The 22,601-nt window shown below is 43.3% G+C and overlaps 2 protein-coding genes across 3 annotated transcripts; both read left to right on the top strand.

Annotated features, from left to right (window-relative positions):
- The first annotated feature begins 508 nt into the window (after nt 1-508).
- HPS5 (HPS5, biogenesis of lysosomal organelles complex 2 subunit 2) lies at nt 509-18,022 on the top strand. 2 transcript variants are annotated; one of them, XM_026044127.1, is made up of 23 exons: nt 509-526; nt 1,624-1,784; nt 2,181-2,291; nt 2,796-2,860; nt 2,980-3,172; nt 4,059-4,192; nt 4,943-5,158; nt 5,493-5,564; nt 5,822-5,910; nt 6,908-7,086; nt 7,324-7,482; nt 8,313-8,472; nt 10,158-10,281; nt 11,135-11,281; nt 11,842-11,916; nt 12,396-12,994; nt 14,099-14,222; nt 14,534-14,689; nt 15,189-15,308; nt 15,620-15,733; nt 16,085-16,191; nt 16,867-17,152; nt 17,922-18,022. In XM_026044127.1, the coding sequence occupies exons 2-23, from the start codon at nt 1,677-1,679 to the stop codon at nt 17,980-17,982; spliced, it is 3,399 nt and encodes a 1,132-aa protein (XP_025899912.1). In that variant the 5' UTR covers nt 509-526; nt 1,624-1,676; the 3' UTR covers nt 17,983-18,022. The 2 variants fall into 2 exon arrangements, with proteins under 2 accessions (XP_025899912.1, XP_025899914.1); XM_026044129.1 differs by lacking the exon at nt 509-526 and adding an exon at nt 792-809.
- Nucleotides 18,023-21,219: 3,197 nt separating this feature from the next.
- Nucleotides 21,220-22,510, top strand: LOC112951444 (serum amyloid A protein-like). Its single transcript, XM_026044132.1, has 4 exons — nt 21,220-21,301; nt 21,632-21,761; nt 21,909-22,047; nt 22,357-22,510. The coding sequence occupies exons 2-4, from the start codon at nt 21,659-21,661 to the stop codon at nt 22,496-22,498; spliced, it is 384 nt and encodes a 127-aa protein (XP_025899917.1). The 5' UTR covers nt 21,220-21,301; nt 21,632-21,658; the 3' UTR covers nt 22,499-22,510.
- Nucleotides 22,511-22,601: the final 91 nt, after the last annotated feature.

Genomic DNA, 22,601 nt, shown 5'->3' with positions numbered 1-22,601 from the left:
CGCCGCTGCTAGGGGGGCCCGGCCGCCTCCGGGGCCATGGGGCGGCGCGGGCACGTGACCGGAACACGCCGCGGCGGCGGGGCGGGCGCCGCGTCACGTGACGGCCGCGCCTTCCCCTCCCCCCGCCGCCGCCGCCATCGCGGGCGCCTTCCCGGTCACGTGGCGCCGCCCCCCTATCCCTCCTGCCGCCTCCCGCCGCCGCGGCGAGGGAACGGGCGGCGCTGCCGTCGTTGTTCGTCAGCCGGGCCCGCCGCTCCGCTCCGCTCCGCTCCGCTCCGTTCCGCTCCCGGCGCGGGGCCGCCGCTGCCGCCCCGCGCCGCGGGGGAGGGGCCGCCCCGCGACAACGGCCCCAGGGGGGAGGGGGCGCGCGCCGCCGTCACGTGGGCGGGGCGGGGCGTGACGCAGCTTCCTGCGGCGCCCGGCGCGACGTACGTGCGGTCGGCCCGTCCTCCTTCTCCTCCCTCCTGGTGACGTCAGCCGCGGGGCGGGGCGGGGCGTGCGGCGGCCGTTGGCGGTGGCGGTTGGGGTGAGCAGGGGTGACGGTTGGACTGAGCGGGTGGCCGCGGGGCCGAGCAGGGGCCGCGGGCCGGCGCGGGAGGGCAGAAAACGAAAGTACCGGCTGTGACTTCCCGTGTTTAAAGCGGCTGGACGGCGCCTCTCCTGGGCGCGCGGGCCCGGGGGGCTCGGGCGGAGGCACCCGGGCTCTCCCAAGCGCTGCGGTCAGGAGAGGGTGCCCTGGCCGCGCGTACCCTGCCTTTTCTGGGGCCTCCTGAGAAAGAACTTAGGCACTTCTGGTGACGCACGTTCCCGTAGGAGGGCGTTTCTGGGGGCTTTTCCTTTGATTTATAGAGTTAGTGTGAAATGCGTGCAAGTTTAAGACTCAAGTGCGACTTGTAACCCCCCCCTTTTTTTTCCAAACAATGTGAAAGTATAAAGAAAAAATCATCTGCTATGTTTATGTATGCATATATATTTACATACAGCTTGTGTTGTTTAGGAAAGGTAGATGGGAGTTGTGCTTTCAGCTCTTTAACTTTTKTTTTTCATCTGGTTCTACCTACTTTGCATGCAGAGGAGGAGGTGCTACTACATTGCTTACACAGATATAAGCATAGCTATACTGAAAATGCACAAACATAGGGAATGTTGAATGTGGTGTCAGTTAAGGTTGCAAACCTACTACGCTGTAACTGCAGTTTTGCGAAGGGAAAAGATGCAGGTGTAATGTAAAATACCCCTGTTAAATGTTTGTCTGCAGTGTTTTGGTGAGATGCCTTAAAATAAGGTGTATTTGGGTGAGAGGGGCATGCATKTTGACAGAAAGATGCCTTTTCTGTAGGAAAGCAGGGCTCTTGTTTCACAAGCAGATGTAAATGCTTCTAATACCAACAAGTATTTCCAGAATTGAATCCTCATAGGATCARTTTCCTGAAATGAACTTAAAGAAAAGCTTATGGTAAACAAATGAGGGCTCTAATTTTGCAGTACCCAGGGAAAGAGGACCCTCTGACATAGTGAAATCTGATGCTGTTTGAATGTTTTCTCTATAATAGCTTTCTTAAAAAAACAGCAGGGGTAGTACTAGAAAGTAAACTAATAACCGACCTAGCGTGTTTTTGCCAGGCCCGAAGCAGTAATGCACCGATGACTGAGTGTTGCTGCTCTTCGTTACATCCATGGCCTCTCTGCAAATGATCCCAGACTGTTACAACTATGTACTGGCGGAGTTTGAGTGTTTGGATCCATTGCTGTCTGCACTCAGGCTGGATTCTAGTCGCCTGAAGGTGAGACTGTGATGTTCRTTTAAAGAAAAAAAAAGTATTTGGTGTAATGTTTTGTTTAGCCCACCAAGTTAATCTCGTTCTTTAATTCTCTTTGGTGTCCCCAGGTTAGCCTATGGGAGAAGTGAAAACAGAAAGCCTTATTACTCTGTATGTGTTTTCTTAGTGGACCTATAGGTTGAAAAGAAGTTTGGAGGATTCCCAGCTTTTCCTGGTTGCCTCAATCTCAGAGAGTTTTGTTCTGTTGGCTTAGACAAAATTGTGCTGCTTTCTCTCAGGAGTGGCATGCAAAGCTTGCAAACACTTAACTTGCTTTAACAACAAGAACTTGTTGTGAGAAAACAACTTATTGGTCCCGGGTAGCTGCTGTGTTTCTTATCACAGTCGTTGTTCCTTCAGTGCACGTGCATCGCTGTGTCCAGGAGGTGGCTTGCGCTAGGCACGTCAGGGGGAGGACTCAACCTTATCCAGAAGGACGGTTGGAAGAATAGACTCTTCTTGACCCATAAGGTAAGGAACTGAGCACAAAAGCATTTGTAGAAGTGGAAATTGTTCCAATTTAGTGCTTATTAAGGGAGAGTTTGGCTTACTGACATCTCCAAAGAAGGTGAAATTGTCAACTGCTTTATTTAAAAAAAAAAAAAAAAGAGGTGTGAAGGAAATGATTTGAGAGGCACAAGCCTTTCTGTTCTTCAAATCCTTAATTTTAATAGTGTCAAAAAAAAGAAAAAAATCCTCTTTGCTTAACAGTCAGAAGAAAAACTTGAAGAAAACCAGAGCAACTAACTTGTAGATAACCATCAGTGTTCCTCTTGATACTTTCACGTTGTTGTCAGCTGAATCTTTTTACAATAAAGTCATTGTTGCAAATAGAACACAAGCTCCACAACGAGCTGAGAGCAACTGTTGACTTTAATAATTTAATAATTTCATACATAAGGATGAAAATTGCATGTTAGTAAAGGTAGTTCAGGAACTGCTTGTACTTGTGCTGAAAGTCTCCCTTGGTTTCAGGAAGGTGCTATTTCCCGGGTTGCATGTTGTTTACATGATGAAGACTATGTTGCTGTAGCCACCAGGTGAGTGATATATTTGATGTAGCTTTCAGGTTTGTGAAGTTCTGCATCTTTATCTCAGAAAGCACTGAGTAGCTATAAAAGACTTGTTCCTAATATTCATTTCCTTTGAACTGTTGCAGCCAAGGTCTTGTAGTGGTCTGGGAACTGAACCAGGAACGCCGTGGGAAGCCAGAAAGGATTTATGTTTCCTCTGAGCATAAGGGCAGGAAAGTCACAGCTCTGTGCTGGGATACAGCTGCCCTTCGGGTTTTTGTAGGAGATCATGTGGGAAAGGTATCAGCCATCAAGATTAACACATCGAAACAAGGCAAGGTAAAATGTTGTCTGCCTTTCTTTGAGATGAGTAAGTTTTTGAGGGATGAGATGGCAGATCTTTSCACCTCATTTTAGTGAGGTAGAACAGAAGAAAACTTTGCAGTTGATGAAGATCTGGTAGCTTTGGTRACTACTGGGATGAAAAAATAGCCTTTAAAGAAAAATCTTTGCATTAGGAATAACAATCATATTGCCTTTAAAGTAAGGGGGAGAGGGAACCCTGTGGGAGGGCAGGGAAAAGGAAAGAAGGATAGGGCAATATTCATGGACTAGGGCCCTGCTTGTACCTGTTAAAGGCATTGGCCTACTAATTCTGTAAAGCAATGGGGTTGTTGAAAATAAGGAGCTGACAGATTCTTAACAAAGGAAACAGCTTGAAGTTGTCCGGGACAGTGATTGTTATAAAACTTGGACTCCCTGTAGCTTTACTGCTTTTTTTAATGAACAAGAAATCTCTCTTTGACTGACTTTTGGCACCCATTCAGATTGAGAGAATTATATAATCAATAGTATTTGGGTTGTTTACTGCAGAGTGATAGTGCAATTCTTTAAATTTAATGTTAGTCATCTAAATCTAAGGGAAGTTTTTCATATTAAGTTATTCTGCAGATCTGAATTAGYAAAAAGAAACAAATTGGCAAAAGCAACAGTAAAACAAACTCGTGTTACAGAAAATATAGCCTTCATTGAAAATATGGTTGCTATGTGACTTTTTCTTAAATTTTCAATAATCTTTTTTGCTAAGAGGAAGACTTAAGTCTCTAAACATGAGAGCTTTGTTTTGTAAGGGTGTGAGGAGAAAGAAATTACATTATCTTTGTCTATTCCGTATGATCTTAGTATGCACTTTTYCCCCCCCCACTCCCTTCTTCTTTAACCTTAGGCTGCTGCCACTTTTGTGATGTTTCCTGTTCAGATTATAACAACTGTAGATTCTCGGGTAGTTCAGCTTGACTACTTGGATGGAAGACTGCTCATATCTTCACTTACACGTACTTATTTATGTGATACTGAAAGGCAAGCAATATTTTCCTTGTTAAAATAATGAACTCGATATAGAATCACAAAGCATAGCTGCAGCTGGAAGGGGCTTATGAAGATCACCCAGTCTCATTTTTTTGCTCAAATTAGCATCGCTTAGAGCACATGGCACAAAACTTTGTCCAGTTAGGTTCTGAACATGTCAAAGTATGGAGACTCCACAGGCTCTCTTGGCATCCTCTTCCAGCATTTGGCCATGCTCATAGTGTTAAAAACAAGCAAACAAAACCCTTGTGTTTAAATGGAATTTCCCATATTTACATTTGCATCCACTTCCCCTTGTGCCTTCACATGGCACYGCTGAGGAGAGCCTGTTTCTGACCTTCACTCGCTCCTGTCACGTATTTATATGCGGTAATGAGCATATAAATGAGCCTCTCGAGGCTGGACGATCCCAGCTCCTGCCCTGTGTGGGATGCACTGATCCCATAATCTTCTCTGTGGCCCTTTGCTGGTCTCACTCTAGTGCCTTCATGCTTATTTCTTCCTGTGTTTCCTCTTGGCTGCTGATACTGTTGTCCCTGGTCAGATTCAGCTTATAAATGTTGTTTCGCCCTGTCTTTTATGCTAATCGTTACAGACTTGTAAACACCTGYCCTCTACCCCAAGCCCCTCAAAAAATCAAAAACAGTTCAGCATTAGCATTTAGTATTTTGATTCATCAAGGAGAACCTGAAACCAACGATTTTATTAGCGTTGTCTAAATAAATACATTTTGCCCATCAGAGAGAAGTTCTGGAAAATTGGTAACAAAGAAAGAGATGGAGAATTTGGAGCCTGTTTCTTCCCAGCTGGAAAGAACAATGGGAATCAGCAGCCATTAATATATTGTGCTCGGCCTGGCTCACGGATGTGGGAGGTGAACTTTGAAGGGGAAGTGCAGAGCACCCATCAGTTCAAGCAGCTGCTGTCATCACCACCTCTCCCTGTTGTTACTCTYGGGTACTAGTATGAATTTTATCAGTGATAAGTTGGCTTGTGACTTCTGGTCTGAGACAAACTACATGAGTACTGAGAAGCTGAAATTAACTCTAATGCAGTCAAACATAGTCCTAGTTGTAATCTTAATGTTTCTTACTCTATTAATTGAAGCCAGTAGTTGAGTTATCAAAAATAAGACCTTGGCTCTGCATGTGGATCTGTTGCAATGAATGTGTCTTTAAGACTATACACTTTTCAGCAAACATTGTGTTTATAGATTTAGGAATATAGCGCTTTTTAACATTATTATTGCAGGTTTTCTTCCTAACTGATCCTTTCATTTGTTGCTTTATAGGCTGGATCCGCATTACACTGGTGCCAGTTCTTCTCCACAATCTTTATCATTTCCCAAGCTCCTATATTTGACGTAAGTATCTGTCAGTAGTTGTCCTGTTGATGAAGTAGGCTTAAAAGTAAAAATAAATTAATAAAGTATAGCCTTCTAACTTGTCTTATCAGCTTGGTATTTCTTTTGTGTAAGACTTCCCAAGTATTGTGCTGAAGATCAGCCTCGTTGCTCCTTTGCTGTAGTTAGCATCTGCAGGGCTGGCATGACATAGGCTGGCAGTGGCTGCCTGTGGCTGATGCAATGCAACGTTGAATTCTTATTTGTTCYGCCTGCAGTGAGCACTGTGTGATGACCTGGACAGAGAGAGGCATTTACATYTTTCTTCCCCAGAGCGTTCAAGTCTTGCTCTGGAGTGAAGTGAAAGGTAGGCTTGAAAACTCTTGTTTTTGAACTGCTGTCTGTCACTTCTGAGGCCCTTACCTAGCACGGAGCTTTTTCAAGCTCTGTTTCCACAGCTGGATTGCAGAACACTTATCAAAAAACTCATTTTCCTTATCTATCTGGTGCATCTTTGAGTACGAAGAAACCAACCACTCTCCCASCTCTTCCTCATACATCTAAAAGCATCTATAAAATGCTTGAGAAACAAAGCATACTGTATAATGAATTTTAAAATTATCAAGTGCAGTAGGAGAATAGCTCAGTCCACAGTATCCTTTTCTCACTTCTGTTTTTTTTTTTTTTTAATTTATTTTATTTATTTTATTTATTTATTTATTTAGATTTAGTCTCGTGTATCCTCTAAAGGATAATCTGGCTGCTGAAGGCTTAATGAAGGCTTAAGACATTTTTAACTCCAATCTAAAACTATACTAGGGAAGATACTTTAGGGAGTTGGAGCATACAAGAAACCTCATAAATAGCTCTGAGTATGTAGTTATTATTGTAGTCYTAGAACTTGCTAGGGTTATATTCTCTCAAACCTTTCTTTCTCTCTCTATTTATTTATTTATTTATTTTTTTTTTGGTATTAATTTTCCAGAGCCTATGTTATGAAGTCCTTGCATATAACATGACCATCTCAATTGCAAACTATTTGAAAGGTGAAAGTATTTTCATTCCTCTTCAAAGGAAAAAGAAACCTTCAGTAACTTAAGTGTTTTTTGCTAATTTGTTTTTTCAGAATGTTTTCTAGAAATCCAAGTCTGTAAGTTTTGGTGTTTCATTTATGCTTCATAGTTTAGATGCTAGCTGAGTGCTGGTTGATATTTGTTCTTTGTGCTGTGGTTATACTAGGAACTATTAATGTTTTGCACTCATTGGAAGTCAGATGTGAAATGTTTTCATTTATCTTCAGGAACAGAAAGGAGTCCTGATTAGTGATTTCATGCTTAATCACTTTTGTGCATCTGATTTTGCAGATATTCAGGATATTGCAGTTTACAAAAATGAACTGTTCTGTCTGCACACAAATGGCAAAGTCGTACACCTCTCCCTTCTGTTGGTCGACCGTTGCATAGAGCGTCTCATGAGAAGAGGGTTCTGGACCCTGGCTGCCAGGGTCTGTTGTCTCTTCCAGAATTCAATCATTTCTTGCAGAGTAAGTAAATATCTCCCCCTAAGTATGTAATGCAACTTTAGTTTCCTGTTGTTCTCCTGYAAGAAGCTCTATGGATTTCTCAAGTTGGTATCTTTGGACGTTTTTAAAAATAGGCATTTTAGGCATTACACATCTTGTGAAACTTAGCCTCCATATATGGAATCTTCAAAAGCAGCCTTTTGCTTTTTACCCCGTGCGTTAGAATAACAGTGCTTCTATTTCACTCTCTACTATTAGGCAAGAAAAAACTTGCCTCTGGACAGACTGGAGCACTTGAAATCCCAACTGGATATCTCAACACAACAGGATCTTGTTGGCCAACTGGAAGAGCTGATTTCCAAGTTAGAACCCTCAGATTCTGCGTGCAGCAGTAGGAGGAGCAGCATTTCATCTCATGTAAGGGCACTGATAGTGCCAATAATTCTATACCCTCTGTTTTTTGTCTTTAGGGTTTAAAGTCTTGTTCCTCACTCAGCAAGTGAAGTTTTCATATTCATTGTGTCTGTTATAGCTCGTGCTACTTTCTAACACGAACRGAGGAAGAGAGGTATGAAATACTAGTGCTTGTATTTTTTAGGCTCTTATATCTGTGCGCTCATTCCATGTTATTTTGTGGCTAAGGGTTGAGGTGTGGACCAAAGTAAACACAAAGGCAGCTTTCTGTAGAACTGAATTCACTTTCCTAGTGTGCTTCAGAGAAGGTAATTTTGATTTTAACCATAGTATTATCCAGTGAAAGCCAGATGTCTCCATGTTTACAACTACCTTAGCTCTATTTAAAATATTGCCTCATTTAATGAGACTTAAGCAGAAGAAGGAGAAACTGAACAAAGCAAATTTCTAGTGTTCTTTTRATTGGTGTTRGTTTGGCTCYGTGGACTCTTAGCACCCAGGTTGCAGAGGGAGGAAGTGACTAACTCCAGATATATAGTTTGATACACGACTAGAGCAGAGATGTCTTGTCGTGTGRTCTTGTACTGTCTAATGTGATTGTCATAGACTGCCTACCTGACAGCAGTTGTAGCATATGCATCGCTGGCTGCAGACTTAGCAGCACACGTGTACTTCTGTATTTTGGGTATATCAAAAACGTTGGCCCTCTCTTCAGGTGGTAATTTATGCACTAATTGGGTAATATATGTGCAAGAATGATTGYTTCACTTCTGGGAGGCTTAATGAAATGCAGCTTGAAAAATATCTTAACTTTTTTTTTCCTTATTTGACAGGAAAGCTTCAGTATCTTGGACTCTGGAATATATCGTGTTATTAGTCGAAGAGGCAGTCAGTCAGATGAAGATTCATGTTCTCTCCATAGTCAAACATTTTCAGAAGAGGAAAGACTTAAGGAATTTCCTGTGCACCAGGAAGATGARCAGGTGGAGCCTGGTAATTGCTTTTAATGAAAACTTATTTTTCTGATACAGCTATTTATTTACTCTACAAAAATTTGATCATACTGCTCTCTGCTTTCATTTTCCACAATTGAATTTATCCATGATTAAAACTTTTAATTGGATCAGTGGAAGACAGACATCTTGCCTTCCACCAGCTTCTGTGGTCCACAACAGTGATGATCTTTTTAGAAACATCAGGGTGAAATACTGTCTTTATAGAAAGTCAAGTGTTAAAACAGAAAAGCAATAACTCCTGTCCAATTCCTTGTCTGGGGGGAAGTGGTCCAGAAAGCTTTTCTCTRAACTAAGATTTCACACAATTAGGTTTTCCCCTTTGTGTAATTCAGCATTAATGCTGAATGTATCCTGGCTAACTGCAGCAGTGCTAATGTGCCTCAAATAAGACTTGCTTGCGGTCAGGAGCCTCCCAGGAACTTGAGTCTCAGGAAATAATTTGTTCATTTCTGCCTCTGGCTTTATATTACTTCGGGGAAAATAGTAGATCAAGGATAAGAGTTTTTAACTTTCTTGCAAGGTTTTATTTGTGGAGAGAACCATCTCTTAAACATGGATAAGTTAGCATAGAGATTGGTATTAATGGCTGGTTGCTAATGCTTGGGGCATCCAGTGAGCTGCCTTTTTTTTCCTCTCCTCTTCCCCCAGCGTATCTGTCTCTGGATAAAAGCTACAGAAGAACATAGTAGGTCTTGTTCTCTGCTCTGCTTGGGTTAGTGGGGGATGCAGAAACTTGAGAGTCATGAGGACCAGGCTTAATTTGAGGTATTAGAAAGTCTGCCCTTGAGCTTTGCAGAGAGTATGTGCCATCTGAGGAAGGAGATAATTCGGTTGCTTTGCCAGGAAAACTGCAGTAGGAGAATATAGGAATTCATAATTACCCTTTTTTTCAGTAGTGCTGACCTKCTGACGAAAGCAAGTGCTCTTTGTAGCCCATTCATTTGCACTTGCCTCTTCCTGCTCACTTGATATTTTTATGCTGATACACATAGTGTGTCATTTCAAACATTAAAATCTCCTAAATGAAGAATCATTATCTCAGTGTTCGGAGTTATAACTTATGGAGTGAAATAGGTTTAAAATTGACTGATGGTTTTGAAATAGGAAAGTTTGGATGCTTTTTTTTGTGCTCAAGTATTTCATGTGGTAATTAAGGTAAATAGTATACTTGGTGTATGACTTCTTTCTTCTTCTCTGTACTGGAACTGGCTTCCCTGTTCYTATTTACGTAAGTTGTCATAAGTTCTTATTTGTTAGATCTATATGATGAACAAAAGCGGCCTTATTTACTAGAGTTTCAAAATCAGTTCTGATCTCTAGACACTCTCTGTGTAAAGAGGTTGTGGTTTATTAATTGGCTTTTGTAGTAGGTTAGCTTCTGCTCTCAAACATCCAGATGGGTTTGACTGATGCAAAATTGATCTTTAATTACAAGTATCTCTTCTCCATATTTGTATCACTTATGGGATCACTTTGTACRTGTGGTTGTACTAGCAAATGATTTCTCAAAACATTGTCAATATTTGCACCTCCTCAAGCCAATGCACGAAGGTACCMCATGCAGGCTCTCTAGCAAATGATTAACGACCTGTGTTTTGTTTCTGTGTTTCATTTTTGACAAGCCACTGTTTTATGATTTTTTATTTCACTTCCATTTGTTAGACAACGTCTCTCATGCGTCTGTGGCAGTCGAGGCTGATCGGAACGAGACATTTCTCCCATTCAGTATCCCTTTGTCATTTCGTTCCCCATCTCCTCTCGTCTCCCTCCAGGCTGTCAAGGAAAGGTAAAGCTTGCAGGAGATTCATTCATCCATTACATCCTGCCACTTTTCCCTCCTGTGAAATTGTAATATTGTCTGGTTTCGTCTGCACTATGTTCTGCAAGAATGTAACATGGGAATAAAACACAGCAGGTGCAACCCAGCGTGTTTGGCCGTTTAAAGCTTTCCTCTTGACCCCAAAGATGACACAAAGAATTGACGTGAACTTTGATGGAGCCAAGATTTCAGCCTCAGTTTTTGAATGTCTGTTAAGAACTTTGACTGTACCCTGTAAACTGGGGTTGTGATTTGTACTTGCACCAAAATTTTTAAAAGTTGTTTTGGGGTTTAGCTCTTTTCTGATTAAAGTAGCAGAAGGAAAGCAAGGAAGAATTCTGTATTACTTCTGTATTACTTTGTGACAAAGTTTTTGTAGGCTTTGTACTCTGAAGTATCAATGTGCAGTACTGCAACACAGTTTCTTACCACTTGAGAAGGCTGTAACTTCCTAGTGATGGCATATYGCCTATAAACTCTGAAGTGCAGGTAGCCAGTCATCATTTATTGTTACATAAGTGCAGATAAACAAAAATTTGAGTGCTAATGTTGGTATGTGATCCTGTTTCTGAAGCAGCAGAAAATGTCTGTTCAAATACTTGTTGGTCCTCTGTGCTGGAAGTACAGACTGTCTGAAGCATATGTTTTGAGCTTTTTGTTATTCATTTTTGTTCTGTTGGTCATTATTGAAGAGACTGTTTTGTGAGAATCCTTCAGCTTATAAAGGTTTTTTGAAGCGATAATTGGTACAGAAAGAAAGCACTTGATTCTTTCACTTGTTAACTTGGTACAATTTCAAATGTTTCAACTTGACTTCTAGTGTTTCCAGCTTTGTACGCAAAACTACTGAAAAGATTGGCACTCTTCATCTAAGCTCTGATGCTAGAGGAAGGCAAGAAGCAAGGGATGATGAGCAGCTGCAGGAGGTGCCTGCTAATGTGGAAGCATTTCCTCCGGAAGAGAAAGAGTGAGTACAGGATCATGTTGTCTTAACAATTGCAGTTGCTGTGTGTTCTGAGGAGAAAAAACTTTTAAAACCAAAACCAAAAAACAAACCTTGCCTTTTTGAGTAAAATGGGGAATTGAATGAGATTCTTGTCAAGTTTTCCAGTCACCTTTGTTAATTTGGCTTCAGTGGTTTTCCTTGACTCCTCACCTGGAAGATGCTTCAGGCAGTGAACCCCTCTGGATGCTGGAAAAGCAGGGGGCTTCAGGCAGTGAACCCCTCTGGATGCTGGAAAAGCAGGGGGCTTCAGGCAGTGAACTCGGAGTTCACTGCCTGAAGCATCTTCCAGTTCCTTCCTTCCAGTTCCTTCCTTCCAGTTCCTTCCTTCCAGTTCCTTCCTTCCAGTTCCTTCCNCTTCCAGTTCCTTCCTTCCAGTTCCTTCCTTCCAGTTCCTTCCTTCCAGTTCCTTCCTTCCAGTTCCTTCCCTCCTTCCAATTTGGAGGAAAAGCCTCATTTAAATTATGAGATTAAATACAAAAGTTATGTTAAGATGAGACTGAAGTCAGAATGTTTTGCTCCAGATCAGAACCACAGAGCTGCCCACTTCCCGAAGAGGACCACTTAAGTGATCTCAAGGCTGCAACAGCAGAAGCTATGTAAGCAAGCAAACTTATTTGTGCATGGACTTATGGGGCTTTGGTAGAAAAATGATAAATCTTCTTTTTCTTAACCACATGTAAGAGTAATGCTGTACATATATCTATTAACATTATGTCTAATGTAAACTCTATGGTGCTGCTTTTAGGTAGTGCGTTTTTTTTTCACATTAAAGCTAAGCAGAACTCGCTGTAAGGTCGTAGATGACCGAACGATAACACTAGAGCAGCCCTTTGCTAACTATAAGCATACTTGAAAACAGAACAAACTGAACTCAGTTCTGCAATAATGTTTGGCAAATCAGAAAGTCATAAACACAGTGACATCGAATGTAAAGAGCACATGTGGTCTAAACTGCCTTTTGAAGCACTCGAAATTGTCAAGTTTAACATTATGTTTTGAGTTATGCAGTAAATGCATGCTATTTGTGGCTTCTTAACTGTCCAGCAAATCAGCAGGCTGCTCTCTTATGCTGCAGGGCCAAACTCCAGGATCCCCTGGTTTTGTTAGAACCACAGTGTATGAGAAGGGTTTTACTGGAGTGGCTTCTTCATCTGGAAGAGAAGTTTGGCAGCAAAGAGTATTCTGCCTCATCTTTGGGGGAAAGCAAGACCACCGAGGAACAGCAGGAGGTCTTGGAGGAAAACCTGCAGCTGGATACGAGTGGTGAAGACAGGGCAGACAAGGAGCAGAGCGATGTCTTGGCAACCTGCACTGCAAAGGGAAGTAGTGTTGATGTCTGTGTAGCCCAAGYCGCACGTGAAAGTAGCACCAACTCAGTGAGAACTTTGAGCTGTGACTTTAGAGTGTCCCCTCCCTGTGGGATAGAAGAGGCTGTTCAGAGAGACCTCACTGAGCTGGCGACGCTCTGCTTCGAGTTACGTGTGTTCTGTGGAAATGGCAATGCCAAGGAAAGTCCTGATCCCGCTCCAGCAGCGACGTCTTCATGCACCTCAGCTTGTAGGTTCCTGCGAAGCTACTTCTTCCTTCTGGATTTGAAAAGACTCAAGCAGTGCATTATAACCAGCTACGCAGACAGCCCTGGTGTGTGGGAAACGTACATGGCAGGATTGAAAGGTAACTAATTAGACTTTATTATGAGTAAAACCAGTAACTTAGTCCAAGCAAGCTTTCTATTTTGGGAGGAACAAGAGAAAAAAAAGCTTGAAAATACACACTGGTTCGTGTGRTAAGTTGTTCTTCAGATGTAAGGAACTAAAGTAGGATGCAAGAGGAAGTTGGTTGATGTGGACCCTTTTTGGAGGGTTGTTTCTGAGATTTTTGCTTTTACCCAATAGGAGCTTTTTTCCTTATTTTGTAAACAACTACTGCTTCTCAGGAGAGAAAGCCACCATGCTCCTACCCCCCATCCTCACTCCTGATTTAGTAGTTCTGCAGAAATTAATTCTAGAACCTTTTATTTCATAGATAGTTTGTTTCTTGAACACTGTGTGATTACAGATAGATGCATGTGCTTCAAAGAACAGCTTTGAAACATCTTAAATAAAATCATTTATATGTAGTAACAAGTAAAGTATCAAGGCTAAATGAAGGACTTCAGCATTTGCACTGAGAAGGGAAGGCTCAACTGTGARCACAAATGGCTTGTGATGACTTCAGGTTTCCTTTTCCACAGAAATCCTTTCCACGCTTCTTGCTGTCCCTTTAGCCCTTTTGAAGCAAAGCTTCTTGATTATCCTGGAAAACAGAACTTCAGTTTTTCTCTGCATTCAGCTGTTGTTTTATATGTTTTCTTTTAAGGATGAAATAAAGTCTCTGTCCTGACAGGCTAGCTAAACAGCAGAATCTTGTTGTGGTGGCTGGTATATGATGTTTGAGGATGTGGCAAGTCCTGTGTTTTGCAGTTCGCCATCTTAGTGCACGTGAGGAACTGCTTCCTCTGAAGCCTGAAGAGAAGGGAAATATATTGAAAATATTATTCTGTGTTTTAGCTCTATAGTTTTCTCTGCAACTGCTAAGCGCAGCTTAGTAATGTTGGCTTCTATGAAATGGCCATATGATCAAGTAGAATCTGTTCACCTGTTACCACTATTAGCTAAAGAAAAAATTCTGTGCAAGTACTGAAAACTTATTCTCCTTGTACTTAACAGCACTGTGTGGGGGGAGTACTAGGCAAAAATGTTGCCTTTATTTTGTAATGGGTATATCAATTTATTTCAGACTTAACTTGTCACAGTCCAGTGGTTTTGGCAATGGAGAATGAAGATATGCTGAAAATACTGCGACAATTGCAYGATTTGGGGCCCTGGGACGATAGCCCTCTGTTACTGGTCCATGCTCAGAGGTGTGTAGCCCCCTCTTCATAGTTTTTCTTATTTAGYTGCTTGCCTTTTTTAACTCTTGGTAGCTGTATATTGTTAACTTGACATGAGGAATGGGTTTTTGAGAGGTTTTTACTCAACATTTATTAAACTTATTGTATATCCACTCGGGGAATTTTAAGAGATGATCTTTCAATAGTATCTTTAACTTGCAAGAGAGATGGATTTTAAAATAGTTACTCTGCCTTGGTAAATGGTAGTAAAAACTGCCATTGGTAAATGGTAGTTTTGCAGCTGTTTGGCACTGAGAATAATGCTTCTCCTTTCTCTTTAGGCTTTATGAGAAGTTTGGGGAAATAGCTCTTCGCCCTTTAATCAAGTTCCACCCCTCTATTTTGCCTTCAGATGTCAGGCAACTTTGCCGGAATGACCCAGCTCACTTTTTGGCATATTTAGATAGTCTTGTGAAATCAAAGCCAGAGGAGGAAMGGTAAAGTGAATGTACAACCTTTTTCTTTTGTATGTGGACCGTGTATAAGGCAGCTGTTCGTGTTTGCTCTTCCTGCATCTCTGTGGTGCTCCTTGGCTTTGGGTTCTATCTCATTCTGCTAGTTGCAGCTGGTGTCTCAGCCTACGTTGTTCATGAGATTAGTTCCTATTTTTAAGAGGATTTTTCTATATGTTTCTTAAAGGGAACTGACTTGTTTGCCTTCCTGTGCCTGCAGTGCAGTATCAAGGTTAAACAAGATTTAAAAACAAACTGTAAATCTGACCATTTCCTGCTGTTCCCATCAGTCCCTAAAACCATAACTCGCTCTAGGCTGTTCTACATGTGGAGAATTGCTTTTGTTTTTCTGGGTATTGCATTGTGGTGGTTTAGCTACATCCATGCTCCGACTGTGTGCGTGGGTGTGCACACATGTGGTTGTTACTGCTCCATATTCAGTGTACTTAAAACTGATAAYTTTTCCATGTGCTTTATGACCTAGGTCTCATCTCCTCAGGTCTCTTCTGCAGCCWGAGTCTCTGCGCCTAGACTGGCTGTACTTGGCTGTTACTCATGATGCACCACAAAGAGCCAACACTGTGGATGCAGAAGGAAATCCCAGGTAACGTAGGGCTCGCTTGGGTTGCCCAGCAAAGCAAAAAGCTTTGGCTGGTCTGTAGGCTTTTGTTTACGTTTTATGTAACAGTTTGAAAACCACCGAATCATTGGGGCATTTCTTGTGTTCCAGAGTTCAACAAAAGCAGCTGGAGGATTAGGTAACTTCTTTATCTGAAATCGTTTTTCAGGAAGGCTTCTCTGCCAAGATTGCATATACAGTTTCATTTCTTGTGCTTTTCTCATTTCATATAACTGACTGGGTTAAATTTATGGAAAAATAAGTCGACACTTAAAACTGAATTTCTTTTTTTCCAGGCCAAGATCGCATTTGTTTACCTGGGGCTACAGTCAGCTAATTCTGCTTTTGATTAAACTTCCAGCTGACTTTGTAACTAAAGAGAAGATGGCTGACATCTGTAAATCACATGGGTAAGACAAGCTTGGTTATTTTTGGTTCTTGGTTGGAATTCTGAGGCACACAAATCAAAGACCCAAATGAAAACCATCCATCTGTTCCTTACTTGAACCGGTTTATTTTAATTTTCACAGTGGGAGCTAGTTTTTAATTCTAAGTCTGTTTAAATGCATGAGTAGCCCCCTATTCTTTTGGATTTTGGGKTATTCCCTGTGTCCTTGTACTGCAAAGAGTAGTGTTGTTCCTGGTATGCAAGATTTCTGTTGCTTCTGTCTTCTCTGTGTATAAGAAAAAGCACTTCATTACTGTTGGCTTCAGTTTAGATGAGTATTTGATTCCTGGAAATCTTTACTCTCTTATTTAAGATTCTGGCCTGGATATCTTTTTCTCTGTCTGGAGCTGGATAGAAGAATAGAAGCCTTTACTAATATTGCTCATTTGGATGATTTGAGCCTGTTGAATGGAGAAGATGGTTAGTGCCTCTTAAGCTGTGTAAACATACCTCTAATACAGAAACTTTCTTTGTTACATACTGATGAGGTTTGTCCCGAGTTGAATGACACTTAAAAATAAGCCCCTGCTTTGGCAGAGGCTCCGCTAAGAACATAGGACAGCATGTTTGAAACCCTTAAATAGGTGCTATATTTTGGTACTCGGTATCAGCCTTGATAGAAAATGTGCAAATAATGTGGATATCTCAGGCAGAAGTGAAAGGCAAACGTGGGGTTGCACAGGGAGGAGTGAGTAGCTAGTGTAGGACCCAGTTCAAACACCTCCCATTATCCCCATGGAGCGTATGCACAAAGTATTGCCTGGTACCTGGCAGAAGAAAATTCCCAGTAGCCTTTAGATAAAGAAAATGATTCTTTAGTTTTTGGCTCAGTTTAGTGTTTTAGACTCTATATTATTATAAAAGTTAGAATATTTCAATGCTGGATCTTTACGCTGAGTCAGTCAAGGCAGCATGCCCTGCTTTTATGTAATGTGCTTTTATGTAATGTGCTCGTTGCTGACATCTGAGGTTTTCTTAAACCTTCCAAGAGAGAAGCAGATTTCTAGGTTCCTTTTTAAGTGGAGATATATTGAAAAGGTTTGGAAGAATCCTTGTTTTGCAAGTCAAGTGCTAACGGTCTCGTTTTGAACGTAGGTTTGATCCCAGAGACCACAGAAGAATGGAAGTTCCTTCTGCATCTTGCAGCAAATCATAGCGCTGCTTCCCATCAGCACAACGTACATAACGGGGACGCTGTCGGCAACGGCAGCCCTGGCTGGGCCAGCTGCATCACCGTGGAGAACATCTCTCTGCTCCTGGCCAAGGCTGTCGGCCTGAATCGCGCCTTGCCCCTGCTGCAGGAGTGCAGCTGCTCCCTAGAGCTGTCCGAGAGGTTTAGCAGGGTCTGGGAGATGCTGAGAATTGCAGAGAAGAGGCAAAGGTAAGAGGGCATGTCCTTACATCTGTCTAGGCACACTGTGCATCTCGGGTCTTCCTCTTGCTTCGGGTTTTCTTGTCAGTTAACAGAAAATAAAATATGTCCCATCTTGTCTCTGAACCTGGAAAGTCAATTGAGAGCTTTTCTCGTATGAAGCAGCTGTACTGTTGATTCGGTATAGACACCCTAAAAATGGAAAATGAGGGAAATGGGAAATAGTGCATTAAAGATGGATTCCTTTGAAAAAAGTGGTCATTATTGACTTATATCTGTCTTCAAAAATGAAGAAATTATGAAGAAGAGAGACAGCTTTCTTCTTTTTTAGCAATTATTTGTACAGCTTGGCTGAAAAAGGGGTTTTAAAATACCTGCTATAGACCATGATGGATAAGTTCAAAATGTGAAGTCTGTTCTGCTGCTGTATACTTATTTGAGAGACCTTACTCTCTTTCTGAAAAAGAGAGCATGGAAACAGATGATACTGTATTCTGAAAATAGATGATACGGTATYCTGAAAGGATTGATGTCAATTTAAGGATTCTGTCAGGCCCTCAGATTCTGTGTGTGGACTGTGTGAAGAGGATTTCTGATTTGCTCAGTCCTTCCATGTGCTTTTGGTTCTGACCTGCTCCCTCCTTCCCAAAGAGACCATGTGTGGTGATGTCATGGTGTTATCTCTGAAATACAATCATGCTTTGGACAGACTTTGATTAGACAAAACAAAACACAGTTGTCTTGAAGTGTTTGTTTTCTTTCTTTGCTTTTATTGCAGAGCCCTGATCCATTCCATGTTGGAAAGGTGTGACCGGTTCTTGTGGTCTCAGCAAGCATAGAAAATGATTCTGGAAACTTTGGGAACATACTTTTTTTTTTTTTTTTTAAATACTGTAACTATTGTATATTAAAGTGCCTCTTAAGCTTCATAGTCTGTTAAAGAAATGAACTCCTGTTTAATAATTCCACTGTCTTCAGTCTCTGTCTGGGAGGTACTTTGCCAGGAATTCCTGACAGCTTTTTATTCTTTTGCAAATGATTTTTGAACTCCTGAGCTTAAAATGTAACAATACAGGTTGTATCCTGACATTATGCTGAAGACTTGAGATGAAAATATCTGGATTTATATTTTTCTCTGAGTCTGTGTGATTAAAGTGTTGAAATAGGAGTGCCGAAGTACTGAATTACTGTGTATAAAATCGGGTTTGTGTTTGTTGCCAGGATGAGTACCCATTCTTGGGAAATAAAAAAGCACAGATCTCTCTCACTTTCTTGACAATTATATTCACTTTATTAAGGAGCTGTAGGAACACTTGTGACRGGAACTTTTTCTCCCTCAAAGTATATGATCTATTCTTGTCAATTCAAAAAGGCATTAGAAGAGCAAGTCTTAAAATGGGGAGGAGTGTTTTGGGGGGAGTGCAGTAATGGATAAAAGCAAAGATTAATAGAGGATTTGAATTTAATTAAATGCTAAACTATGCGAGCATGGCATTCCTAAACTGCTAATGTCTTTTGAGGAAATATGACTTGAGCTGGGCTATTTCAACAGGATRTAAGGACAGGCGTGTTTCCAAGTCCATTTTGACCTTTTTGGGTAGYGAAAAAGCTTCCTCAAGGATGGCACTGGAGAGGTGACACGGCTACTACCAGCCTCCTGGTGTAGCCCCYGCTGGTCTAGACTGACATGTGCTGAATCGGTGCGTGCTCAGCTCTGATTTTGCCAGCCGACCYGTGGTGATGGGGGCCCTGAGGGAGCAGACACAAATAGAGGTTCTTGCAAATGCCCCATGTGTGCAGCAAATCATGGTTTTACTGCTCCAACTATTACCAACGCATGCAGGGATAGCAGTCCTGTGTAGGATAAGCATCTAGAAATGCAGGAGAGACCAAGTTTCCAGCCCATCTGCAAGCCAATTTGTAAGCCTCTGAGGCTTAAAATTATTACCCTCTGAGGGGTATGGTGTTGGTAAATAATCCATGACAGAATTCCCTGAAGTCAATTGTTGCTTGGGTAAACTTAGATAAGGCAGTATTATTTCCCAGAATAACTGCATGTACCATTGTGTTTGAGTTGATAATTCATCTTGTCCTATTTCTCAATCAGCTTTACTGATCTGGATTGCAAAATAACTAGATTGCAGAAGGGAGGCTGCATTGTGTAGGTGTTTATGATGAATTTTCCAGTTGCTTGGAAAATCTAGACCTCTTTGGGGGTTTTTGTAGTATCTTTTACCTTATGTATCTTTATGTCAGAATGTGCACACTTGTGAGCAAGTCCCAGAGGGCCTCTGGTTGTGCTGTGTTGGCAGAGTGTGTAAATGCTGTAGTGTGCTCATAGCACATGTTTTGGTGCTAGGCCAGGAAGAACTATGACATTGAAACCCTTCTGCATGCTTGTGACTGTGCTACTCACATAGAATTTGGGGAGCACATTCAGAATAGAAGGCTTGTAATATCCTCTGTGGTCCAAAAATGCCAAAACTCTCAAGGGAAGTGCTCTTTCAGTTGGGTTTGCAGGCAGGAGTGTCCTAGGTCCCTGCTCCCATGTTACACATATTACTGAGGCTCTTCCCCAACTGTCTGGAGACATTTTCCAGTCTTGATATATGTACACACATACACACACATATGTATACATATGTGTGTGCTTTATTAGGACTCAGGAGAGACAGGCATGGACACTTGCAGCCGACAGAAGGAATGTGATGTCCCCCTTAAGGGCGTGAGTGYTCACCAAGATGTGAACAGTGCAGCAAAGCACCCCAGACCTGGCAATAATGGAGCTGTTACCAACTGAGCACTGGGATCGTGAGTGGTGGGGTCACAACTGCCTGGCCTTTGCTTTCTGCAAAGTTTCCTTTTCCAGTGGRCTACAACACAAATGATCCTTATCTCATTTTCTATTTTATTTTCTCCAGAGATAGTATAGTAGATAATGTAACTTTCYCCTCCAGGCTGTAGCTAGAAAGTGTCTCTTCCTGCCTTAAGCTTATTTCCAGCTGTAGGATGTGCGAGGCATGTTTGTTGTTGGCATTTCATCAGCTCTGAGCTTATCACACTCTTATCTCCTATACTTCCCTTAAACTCCAGCTGCTAATTGTTGAAGTGATAGTGGTGAATGGGACAGCTACACCTACATCTTCTGTGGAGAATATAAAGAATTATGTTAAATCCTGTATGAGACCACAGAGYGGAGAGATGCTTTAAGCCCTGAACCTAAAGCAAAACTGCAAAACTCGGAACCTTCAGTAGGAAACGGTGGTTACGTGAGGGAAGCAAGTGCCAAGCACCCTTCCTGGGGCGTCTCRCAGAGACGTGGCAGTGGGGACGTTAATCCTGGATCATCCCAGGATGGCCTGGCACTTGGCTACATTTAATTTGAAAGCCGCCTGCCGTGTGGCTGTTTGGATTTCACTTTGCTTTTTCTATATCACTGCGCTGAAAATACCCCGTATTTGGACGCTCTGAGCCAGTGTTGCAGCAGAAGGGCCTACAGCTCGTGCGAGTAAATGAGGGAAGAAGGAAGCATGGGAGCCCTCTCGCCACGGCTGGAGGAGGCGCTCGCTCCATCCCCAGCAGCAGCAGCAGGGATGTGCAGCAGCAGCCTGTGCAGCTGCCAACCCCACGAGCAGCACCAGGTGTCTGCCAGCTGCCGCGGTAAGTGTAGGGCTTGGGTTCGGTGCTTCCCGCATGGACCTCGGAGGCAGCTCCTCTGTCCTCCTGACCTTGTGTTCGTGCAAGTGATGGGGCAGCTTTGATGCATCTTCCATGGTAAATGCAGGTGATGGGGCAGTTTTGATGGATCCTCCTCAGCACCAGTGTTGCTCTCCAGCCAGCTCTAATGCTTGGAGCCACTTGGACCAGCAAGGCGGCTTCCCAAGTTGCTCATTACAGAGAGTAGGTAGGCCTGAGGAAATCTAAAGCCCCATATGCTTTTTTGTTTGCTTRAATTGTGCAACAGTACTTACAGACTTTGAGTGAGGACCGAGAGAAGTTTCCAGTAATGCTTTCTGTGTTGAAATGGGAGTGGGAAATTCCCATGCTTGAGAATCCATTCCAATTTCCTCTTTTTTTTTTCTTTTCAGTTGCTTATAAATACTCGGTCTGCCTCTGAGGACACAAGACAACTGCTCCTGGCCTTGCTGTTCTGCAGTGGTGAGTGATCTTCTGCATCAGAGAGCAGCAGGGGGGTTTATCTGCTAGTTAGGAACAGGACTAGTGCTTTGATGTGTGGGACTTGTTAGTACCGAGTGAGAAGGAGCAGCAGGGACTGTCGCAGTGTGAGTTTCTCCTGCCTGTGTGAGGAGTCCTGTGTTGGGTTCTGCTCCCACTGAAGGCATCAGTTCTTGCAGTGGGGAAAAGGGGGCTCTTGGTTGGGGTGGCATCAGTTACCAGTGCGGCTGCCCTCCAGCAGCCATGAGTGTGATKATTGTTATGCCTCAAACCTCTAGAAAAGTGCTGCCCCTTTCTCATGTTTCCTCACAGCTCTGGGCCAGCCTTGGACAGTGAGCCATGAAGCTCAGCGTCTGCCTCCTGTTGCTCTCCCTTGCCGTGTGTGCAAGTGCTGACAACCCCTTTTACAGGGCTGGGAAGTTTGTCTGGGATGCAGTGGGAGGTGAGCAGAGCTGTTACCACAGCCCTTCCCTTGGGAAATCCCTTGGGGACCACTGGCCCARCACTAACCCACGCAACCCTGCCTGAGGTGGTGCTTGGTGTGGGGCAGGGCCATTAAAATCGAGCATCACCTCAATGCTTTCTGCAGGCGCCGGGGACATGCTCAGAGCCTACCGGGACATGCGCGAGGCGAATTATGTGGGAGCTGACAAGTACTTCCATGCCCGTGGGAACTACGATGCTGCCCAGCGCGGCCCTGGGGGTGCTTGGGCTGCCAAAGTCATCAGGTACAGGGGGCAGAGGGGGCTCCAGCACCGCGGGTGCCGGCTGACCCCATGTTTGAGTTGGCTCCCGGTTCCGTAGCCCAGCACTACCTGAGCAGGCACTGCGAGCAGTGGTTGCCTCAAGCTTCCCTTTTTCCCGGGCACTGTGAGGGATGGTTCCCTCAAGCATCCCTTTTCCCAGGCACTGTGAGGGGTGGTTGCCTCAAGCTTCCCTTTTTCCCAGGCACTGTGAGGGGTGGTTCCCTCAAGCATCCCTTTTCCCGGGCATTGTGAGGGGTGGTTGCCTCAAGCTTCCCTTTTTCCCGTTCCTAGCGACGCCCGGGAGAACTGGCAGGGCGGCGTGAGCGGCCGCGGCGCCGAGGACACCGCAGCCGACCAGGAGGCCAACGAGTGGGGCCGGAGCGGCGGCGACCCCAACCGCTACCGCCCCGCCGGCCTCCCCCRCCGCTACTAGCGCGGCGCTACCCGAGTGCCCCCAATAAAGAGCCCCCGTTGCCGCTGCCCCCGTGTCGTTTAACGGTTTAACGGTCGCCGCGGGGCGGGGAGGAGGGCCGCGC

Source organism: Nothoprocta perdicaria, unplaced genomic scaffold (assembly GCF_003342845.1).
Source record: "Nothoprocta perdicaria isolate Ctin4 unplaced genomic scaffold, notPer1 scaffold_350, whole genome shotgun sequence".
Lineage (NCBI taxonomy): Eukaryota > Metazoa > Chordata > Aves > Tinamiformes > Tinamidae > Nothoprocta > Nothoprocta perdicaria.
The sequence above is the reverse complement of the archived record's forward strand: the minus strand, read 5'-3'. Positions and strand labels throughout refer to the sequence as shown.